The 10,344-nt window shown below is 36.6% G+C and overlaps 1 protein-coding gene across 1 annotated transcript; it reads left to right on the top strand.

The window, feature by feature from the left end:
• Nucleotides 1–3,733: 3,733 nt before the first annotated feature.
• LOC146002246 (endocuticle structural glycoprotein SgAbd-2-like) lies at nucleotides 3,734–6,295 on the top strand. The gene is made up of 3 exons (XM_083139962.1): nucleotides 3,734–3,742; nucleotides 5,113–5,243; nucleotides 6,106–6,295. Exons 1-3 carry the CDS (start codon nucleotides 3,734–3,736, stop codon nucleotides 6,293–6,295), a joined length of 330 nt encoding a protein of 109 aa, XP_082996088.1.
• Nucleotides 6,296–10,344: the final 4,049 nt, after the last annotated feature.

Here is a 10,344-nt window from a genome sequence, read left to right as displayed (position 1 = left end):
GATTGATTGATTTGTATTATTTTACTTCGGTTTTCTGCCGCTTTTAGCTAATAATAATAATAATAATAATAAAATCGCCTTTATTGGAGCGGGCGTGTTTCGGCCTCTAGGCCCGTTCTTGCAACAGATCCTTGTCTGGGTGATGAATACAATGGAATAAAGAGTATACATTGAGAAAAAAATAAAAATAAAAACATGAAAAGGATTACATATCAATACAAATAAGAACAATTAAATATATAGGTATATACGCGTATATGTATAGATAATGAAAAAGAAAAACAGATTTACCTATAAAATGTTGAACATAGGTTTATTGTTGTTTTTGTTTTAGTACATATACATATATATTCAGTAATCTGGAACAATGAAAATAATAATAATAATAATGAAGTGAAATAAAATAATGAAATTATAAGATTTATATGCACACAGTTGTCAAATGTTACAGTGAGTATTTTTATGAATGAAAAGTTGCTCGTGATTATGTATTTCGCTGCCTTGACAGTAGATACTGGCGACGATGAGGATGATAAAATGAAATGAATGATCTCTCTCTCTCTCTCTCTCTCTCTCTCTCTCTCTCTCTCTCTCTCTCTCTCTCTCTCTCTACTTCACCTCTTGCTTCTTTCTTTCATTCTTGTCTCGCTCTCTCTCTTTCTCTCTCTCTCTCCCTAATCTTTCTCTTTCGCTCTCTCTCCTTTTCCTTTCACACTCTCTCCTTTTTCTCTTTCTCAGGAGAAGAAGAAATGTTTGTGAGAGAGATAGAAGAGAGAGTGAAAGATGTTAGAGAAGGGGGGGAGAGAAAGTTGAAAGAGAATCACAAACACAGAAGGACAGCACAAAACACGAGCCCCACTGAGGACTATACTATCCGTAAGTACAAACGCCAGAGAATCGCCAGTCTGCATAAGGCAATCCAGAGTGTACTATGTGGAAGTGCAGTTGACATTTCGGTGCCAATAGGAAGGGTCACCATTTACACCCCAGTGCAAATTTTGAGATTTATACACACACATGTATGTATATATGCGGGTGTGGGTGTGTGATGCATATACAAATTTGCATGTTATTTAACATATTTTATAACATCATATTCCTCGTAAATTGATTGTTTTGGTTTTTTAAGTTCACTTTATGCACAGTAAGGCTAATCGGGACTGGGCAGTTAAAAGTGGGATCTGAACCACTATGTGCCTCAACCGGGTATCGAAAACGGGACCCCTTGATTACAAGGCGATGACGATACGACTGATCGGGGAGGTCCTCTAAATTCATATATTCTTAATATTCTTTGATTCATTATCTTTCGATTCTAATTTTATAATATGTATGTTTATTACTAATTTTTTTAGTTTGCCATGGCATAAAGTATAGGCATAAATGATTCGCCAGTTAATTCAAAAATGTGAAACGAATATAATATCAATTTGCCACTCTGAGTTATGTTATATGTAGATTACACAGTAAACAGCATCAATGTCAACAACTTATTTCATCACCAATGGGAAACTCGCATTGAATGGTTAGTTGGCTGGTTTAACGTCGCTTATTTGTATACCGTTAAGTTAATACCCTCTATCAGGTGAGGAGATGGAAAAGGCACATGTAAGGGGGAGATAGCGTTGGTAGCCTTCATTCAGTGGAGTGAGGAAACCATTCAAGAAACACACACAGCCAGGAGAGCCTCTACTGGATAAGAAGTAACATATTGTTTTCTTCATTGTTGTTTCATTTTGAACAGGCGGCAGAACTTGGGAACTCTGCCTATCTGTCAATAGTATTCGACGGTGTGTGAGCTATCTCAGTGGAAATATAATGTAAGTTGCATAGTGCACGTTCTAGGAGGAGTGACGACGTTGTATCGTACTTCTGACCTTACTTGTTGCTGTCATACTAACAGGCTGTGAGTGCTATGCAACACCTACTCGTTAAAAAGATCTTCATTTTCTAAAATATTAAATCGCGCCTACCTCATAAGTAATAGCGCAAACTGACACAGGTGAAAGTGCACGATAATAGAAGCAAAAAAGTCTCAGTAAACATTGGTCCGCAAACGAGCCTTTTTCGAGATAATCGCGAATGTGTGATTACAAGCCGCCACTGACTTCACTGTTTGTAAACGTCGTCCTAGTTGGTAATATGCTAATAATGCAGTAAGAAATGTCATTGGAGATCTCATTGCTAGACTGTGTACTGATTGTATCCATCCTGTTTGATTGCAACGCCACCTCTCGGAAATGTTCTGTTTTGAAAACAAAGAGCAAACCTCGGAACGCGCAAGGAGTAAAGCACTCGGTGTTTATAAAATGCATTCAGTGATGGCTTCTAACCACACATTCGCACACATTATTACCCTGCCAGACATGTGAAGAGCATGCTCATCATTTTTTTTTCTTCCAACCATGGTATGGTGCACAATGAATTCATCCGTGCAGGAAAAATATCAATTTTACATTCTAGTATGACGTTTTTCGGCCACTCCATGATAGTGTTGTAAGTCGTCGCTCCAATCCTTGACAACAACATAGATCCCTCTCTTGCATCACGACACGACAATGTCTCTCCTCACATTTTCAGCATGTTGTTTCTTGTCGAAGCAAAATAACTGTCTTCCCCACTCACCCTACTGTCTTGATTTCGCCCCTTGTGACTTGTTTTTATTCCCGAAAATGAAGTTAAACCGAAAAAAAGACTGAGAGCATTTTTTCACTTATTAACACATGCTATATTTTAGTCTTTATAATTTTTATGCCAAGATTTAACACACTGACACATCACATCTTCCGGAAGAACTGGGATCCATGTATACGTGGGTGAAGGGCACCAAGTTTTACAAGTTTTATAATATCAGTCCGATTTTTTTCTGAATACCACCTCGTTTGGTGGGTGCATTGATGCTGACGGCAATCTGAAAGATTAAATAACTGTCTGTAGCCTCCCTGATGGCGCGCAGTGATAGAGTCGTCGCCTTGTAATCAAGGAGTCCCGGGTTCGATTCCCGATGGAGGCACAGAGTGGTTCGGATCCCACTATAAACTGTAGGTCCAGTCCCGATTAGCCTTTCTGTGCATAAAGTGGACTTAAACACCCAGTCAATAAATAACTGTTTGTGGTTATCTGGCAAAAATTACATTTAAAAATGGAAAGAATTAAGCATTAATGCACTAAAGACTGAAATGTTCCTCGTTTTTTCTCCTGCACTATTCCACAGATGCTATATTATTTTTATTAATAACATACATTTACATTAATTTATTGGTTTTATTAGCTACTAAAACTGTAAAAATGTTTGAAGACAAAATTATTCGCTGGACTAATAAGTTTCTAAAAATTTCAAATCTATACATGTTCATTGTGTGTAATAGCGTGTACATGTAGTCATTGTATTTTGATTGTTCTAATATCACAAAACATCAGCATGACCCTGGAAAAAGCATTGACCGGTTTTAACGTATTTTCGATCCAGCTGTCAAACCCAAAAATGTCATGACGGCTGTTTCCCATATATTTCAAAGAAAATACTGAGCTTCTGACTAGATAAGATCTAGTTTTAGGCAAGAAGCATGAAATATTTGAAGGACATAATATTATCTTTCTTTGGATCCTTTCAATCTGAAGAAAAGGTTTCGATCTAAATCTGAGCAATACAGTAGCCCTCTTACTATAAAAGAGCCCAACGAAATCCAAATTTCATAGTCGACCCACCGTCAGCTACAAGTATACAGACATCATGAACACGGTGAGTAGTGACTTATAAGAGAGAAAGTCAAAGTTTGATTGAAGTCCACATTGTACTCGGAACCTACAGTTTACAGGAAAATCCGAATTACTGTGCACCGAGAATCGTTGTCCTTGAGTCCACTATATAATCGGGGATACCCGACTTACTGAATAGGTTACTTTAACAAGCTTCTATTTCAATCTAAGCTTCACATGATGAACTATTTTATGACATTAGACTCCGCTACTTTGAAATATGAAATATTATTATGAAATATATTTGAGTTTTGATTAATTGTTGGTGTAGATTGATATTGGTACTGTTAGGAGTAAAGAGGGTAATTGGAAGAAGGTATAAAGAAATAAAATACCCTAGGATTTGTCCAGAGTGACAGAGAAAACAACGAAAGACATTTGTCAAATTGGTGGACGGTGTAATTTGAACCTTTGAACTCCCGAATAGAGATTGTTGGTTTCATTTCACCTAGACTGAAAATTAAAGTGTTCGAAGATGAATGTGAAAAGGATGAATTCTGTGATAACTACGTAGAACAGGCATAGACGCCCGGAAGGGGAAGCAAGCCCCCCGGAAAATGAATGTCCACCTAAAAATGTCCACACATAATTTCATTTCAGTCACAGTAATATATATTAATTATTCAAAGGGCTTTGAAGGAACATGATAATTTTAGACCGAAGCAGTGTTTTCTGAGGGGAATCACTATTATAGGAAAAAATATGCCTCCTCTGCCCCCCTGGAAAAAATACCTTGTTTGTCCCACCCTGAAAAAAATCCTGCAAACGTCATGACAACAGGTGTAACGCATATGGATCAGTGGTACATTGGAAATAAGTGTGGCAACGTTACTCCCATTCTCTGTTTAGTAAACTGACTTCTCACGTATTTCTTAAAAACTCTATAGTTTTAAATATTAGGGTAAATGTGCAATTATGAGAAGAGAAGGAACTGTTAGTTGCTTTGTTCGAGGCCGTCATATTAACCCACTCTTCCGACTGTTGTGATAACAAAGTCCACGACTAATTGTATTCATTTGTTGTTTGATTCTTATTAACGCTTATTACAAGTTAACAGCGACGAGGAATATGAATTAACATCGTGGATAAAATACTTCTATAACATAGGAGACACTAAAGTGATAGTAGGTACACCACTAGCCAACACACATGTGGATGCATGCATATACTGTTACACAGAAACGAGTGCTATAAATTGGTTGCAAATATCGAAACAAATCTTATATCGTACAAACAACTGTATATCAGAGATTACTCTCCGAACAGATTTTTACAATGCCACAAAGAGTCGTATCGTGTAGGAAATATAAGTCAATATGTTTTGATGTTTCATTTATTTCTTGCACTCTGCAGCTAGCCGTCGCCTTCCTCTGCGCCGCTGTGGCTATTGTAGTGGCTGAGCCACCTCTTCCTGCCAAGATTAAGTTTATTCCCATCGTACAGATGCACCATCAAGCAGACATCGCTGGACAGTTTGCTCTCAGGTGAGGTTTCAAATGCGTTTAGCTGGCGGTCATTGTTATTATTCTGTGTCATTATTGTATTATAATTTTTCATTCGAAATAAAATATTACAAGATTCACCCGGAAATAAAATATTAATGAACAACCATTAACAATATACAGCGGACAGAAGATGTACCAATGACTTGTAGTATCCTGAAGCATTACAGTGTAGTTTAACGTTTCATTGTCTTGGTAATTAAGTTAATTAAACGTATATAATATAGTTTCCTATACATGCTTATATCACAATCTAGATATATTATCTTATTCTGGAAATATTTCAGTACAGCAAATTTCACGTTTGGAGCTCGAATATTTTCGGAAATATTCCAACTTGAAAAATACAGTATATTGATTATTGCTTCTGAATATTCTGCTCCCATAAACAGATAGACAGACCAATAGACGTAATTTGAAGTGTGCTCTATAATTTGTGGTATATACAACTAGTATTTGCTAGGTCCTCAAATTCACCAAATTTCATTAACATTTCCTGAGATCTCAATAGGTAATTTTTGATGGATTGTTATCTCCCATGGCCAGACATACAGACCGATCGAGTCCATTGAATTTTATATCGTTGATATTTTCTGAGCTAATAATGCTACTAAACGGACGGACGGACATGACCGATGCATAAACGTGTATTATTGGATATTCTGATTACAACCCTAAGACATAAAGGACTTGGTACGTACATAACGTGTTAATAATATGATATAAGAGACTTAAATCTTCAGAGATAATATGTCCACTTGAATACCTTCAGTCAGACAGAAATGATACAAATATTGTAAATTCTAATTGTCCCTATTTTTCCTTAATTCTCCCCTATTTCCAGCTACGCTTCCGGAGACGGAACCTCCGAGCTGAAACACGGCGTTCTGGAGCCCAGCGCAGAAGGCCCTGGCTACGTGCTCGTCCAGAAGGGAGAATACTCCTACATTAGCCCCGATGGTCGCCTCATCAAGGTCTCCTACATCGCCGACAAGAATGGCTTCCAAGCGATAGGTGATCACATTCCTCAGTGAGATACTTTACACCGCAAGTTGTTATGGTTGTTTTCTGTTGCGTATTTAACTAAATAAAGAATTTCGTTTCAAATTATAGTTTTTATTTAGATATATATACCCAAAAATTTGAAATGTATATTTATTAATGGTAATTTATTTCTTCTATTTCAACCTTAACGTCAATTACCTTCCCATTATTTTATTCTAATAAAATCACCAAATTCCTCATTTTGGACTTTTAAACTGTAGAAGATATTCTTAAGTTTCCAAATAAACGTTGTTCTTCTCACTTTGACCCAACCTATCAAACAAATGGGTACACCCAAAGTACAGCTCCAACGACGGATAGTGTGAAAAGTGGAAAACGACCGAAAAGGATTAACCGAATACCGAATCAGATAAAAACATAGATATCAATGCAATCTGTAGTCTGATTTTGTTAAGAAATTACTGAAGCTTAGTTTGTTTTTTTAAAACATTACGTTGATTTTTTTTTATCTTGAAAATCAATAAGTGGATTGCTGAAAACATGTAAATTGATGGAATGATTTGCAGTCACAAAATAACATTAATTCAGAAAGAAAGTAAAACATTAAAGACCATTCAATCAATCAGTATTCACACAAAGCAGGATGATGCAAAGCGTAAAGTCTTGAGTAATGCACAGAAGTTCATTTTTCTATATTAATAAAATTGAAATGGTATCCTGCAGGAGAAGATTCAAGTTTCGTGTGAAGATGAAATAACCCAAAGTAAATACATTTGAGGGAATATTAATTAATAGTAATTAATTAATTTTAATTTAAATCGGTGTCTATTATCAAATGGCCTTAAGTGGCTTTCAGACCGAAATGACAAGCGACAGGTGTTATTTAGAAACTGACCTTCAAATTAAATGCAACAATCATGTACCACACGTCACAGATACACACATATACACACCGTACAGGTCGCTTGTCGTTTGCATGTCACTCGGACTGGGTTATTTTCTCAATACATGCATCGTGCCGCCTCAGTATACTGGTCGTATATGCAAAGCGAATGTTTTTTCTATAGACTGGAGCCCCCTTTAGTCTGCAGGAAAGCATTCAATGTGCATGTGCTACCAACACGCAGAGTGAACATAGCTCACCCAGTCTGTGTGTCACGCAAGCTACACATGTTGCTTGTAGTGTCACTCCAACAGAAAGGGAGCATTTATTTCTGAAGGTTCGTTCATAGTAACAAATAACCTTCTCTCTGATATCTCCCTATTGACTATGCATTTTCACTTATGACTTGCCTGTCAATCTCTCCCTTATACCTGCTAGTCAGCAGGCGGTAAGTTAGACAACATGCGCATGTGTTATCAGTTAGGTAGTCAACTTTCCATCTCACCACCGAAGTTTAAAAAATAAATATTTAGTAATCTATAAATATAGGGTGAGACAGTCAAACGGGAAGATTTAAAAAAATCACCAAAAATTGAGGAAGCAAATATTAGTTAATTTTTGGACATGAATGTACTGTACATGAGTTGGAATTGCTAGTGTACCTGAAAAATGTTCATTTTTTTTAAATATGGTGTCAGTAAGATGGCGTCCTTGGTCTCAGAGTAAATCCGCCCATGACGTTATGCTGACATATTGGTAACCTTTATCCTGCCTGTCCTCGATGACAATGACCTAGATGAAGAAACACTCTTCCAGCAAGATGGTGCAACTAGCTATACTGCCAGAGTGTCTATGGATGTGCTTAGACAAGCATTTCATGGTCGTCTCATCAGCAGATTCGGCAATATTCCGTGGCCTGCCCGTTCAACGGTTTGACGGCTCCTGACTTTTTTCTTTGGGGGTTACCTCAAATCCAAAGTATTCAAGGACAACCCTCAAAGAACCAGGGATGATTTGAAGGAGCGAATTCGCCACAACATTCCGTTGTAGATGCTACGAAGCGTCATCGGTGGATTTACTCTGAGATTCCGACAATATGTGCAACACCTAGGATGCAATCTTACTGACACCATATTAAAAAATTAACATTTTTCAGGTTCACTAGTAATTTCAACTCATGTACAGTACATTCATGTTCAAAAATTAACTAATATTTGCTCTCTTTATTTTTTGTGATTTTTTTAAATCTTCCCGTTTGACTGTCTCACCCTATATTATTTACGTTTTTTGTATGCGATAGTGTAAAAGCAGCTTATGAAAGTAATTCGTAGGTAAAGTTTCGAACTTTTGCATATTTAGACATTGAATTAGAATATTAAATCTGTATTTTCTATAACAAAATCGATTATATTCTAAAATTCTAAATCACTAGTTGTAGTTGTATCGAATTTCCTTCCATCTACTTTTGTTGAATCTTTTGCGAGCTCATACTTGAGTAAGACGTCAGAAACCCTAAGGCTATTATGGGTTCTCAAATAATTTAATTATGGATAAGATAATGGAAAGATTTGTCTTCACTACGATTTTTCAAAACTGTGTCTAATGTTTCATCTTTCGAAACAGCCGTTACCATTAATTTCTGTATATCATAACCTAATCACGTGTGTGTTCCATTTAGAACTAAGTGAAGGGAATGGCAAAATCCCAAAAATGTATTGTGTAGTGGGATACTTGTACTATATTTCTTGTGAGTGCTACAATTCACGAGAACAAATGAAGATAAAAGTGTTAAATAAACTTGCTGCAGAACTTGATACCCCTCAGTGATCAAATGCGTTGAGTGACTGATTCAAGACTTCCCCTTTCGAGTCCCTTCATCAAATTTATCTAACCATCCTTCATCCTCATTGTCGCCATGCCACGTCCTCTCACGTGAGCATCTACCAGCTTAGCACAGGGAAGAAACGATGAGATACCTCTGGGTACAGATCAGGGTGACTAACACTACGAATATATGGAAAGAAACAATCGATTTAACCCACTACGGAGGGTACAATTCGTAATATATTCTTGCATAATCATGTACAAATATTAGATAACTTTGGAAATCTTTTCATACAATATTTTTCTTCTATTGTAGCCAATCTTCTTTGGGCTTCTTCTTGTAATCGCTGAGGCTTCTTCTTCTTATAATTAATAAGGCTTCTTCTTCTTGTAATTAATAAGGCATCTTCTTATAACTACTAAGGCTTCTTCTTCTTATAATTAATAAGGCATCTTCTTCTTATAACTACTAAGGCTTCATCTTCTTGTAATTACTAATTCTTCTTCTAATAATTACTAATGCTGCTGCTTCTTCTTGTAATTATTATATATTTTGTATTTTTCCTTCTTTCTTTTCTATATCGATCTTATTCAAATTGACGTAAATATTAATCGATCACACAGACAAACAAAAAGAAAGGGGTTAGTTAAAGATCGCCGCCTGGCCGGCGCTAACCTTAACTTGGAGCTGCAATAGATGAGCCTACCAAAAGTGCTTGGGTACTGCCGTGAGATGGCGCTAGACCTGGGAAAAAACAACCCAAAAGCCACACGAAACTCTCAGGTCGTGGGTACCGAAAAAGACACAGAATCGCAATTACAATTCGACTTCTTTACTTTTATATAATGATCACTTATGCTATTACTGAATATTAATCACCCTTTCCACCTTATTTGTATCCTGTTATTGTATTAAGTTCATTTATTTATTTCATTATAATTAGTATTAATATCTACAATCATTATTTCACCACATCAGCGCTTTCCTTTTTCTCTATTTACAATTGTATAAGTTTTCTTCGGTGCTGCCATCTCTGGCCCACTTTCTAAGCTGCTTTATGTATCATCAAATATAAAAACGTCGTTCTTTTTGCATGCTGCCATCTATGATCCTATATCTCAAAGAACAACCATGCAGTTTGTGTACGTGACAGCCATTAGTCAAAAGTGACAGAAAATCGATGTAAAATGAGAGGAACACGAATAAAAAAAATAATAGAAATTGACATAACGGAAGCACTTTCTGGTGCTAACACATAGCAAAATGGACAATAGTGTGTGGGTGACTGTGTGATTGGGAACGATTTGCTTACCATGGCTGCCTACTTTGAGTAACAGTAATAGAAACCGAATATTGCGGAACTACGAGGC

The sequence above is a fragment of the Lepisma saccharinum genome, chromosome 18, assembly GCF_977018435.1.
Source record: "Lepisma saccharinum chromosome 18, izLepSacc3.1, whole genome shotgun sequence".
NCBI classification, from domain to species: Eukaryota; Metazoa; Arthropoda; class Insecta; order Zygentoma; family Lepismatidae; genus Lepisma; species Lepisma saccharinum.
The sequence above is the reverse complement of the archived record's forward strand: the minus strand, read 5'-3'. Positions and strand labels throughout refer to the sequence as shown.

Coding starts and splice junctions, on each gene's coding strand:
- LOC146002246 (XM_083139962.1), top strand. Junction 5,244..6,105: donor GCTGGACAGTTTGCTCTCAG/GTGAGGTTTCAA, acceptor CCCTATTTCCAG/CTACGCTTCCGGAGACGGAA.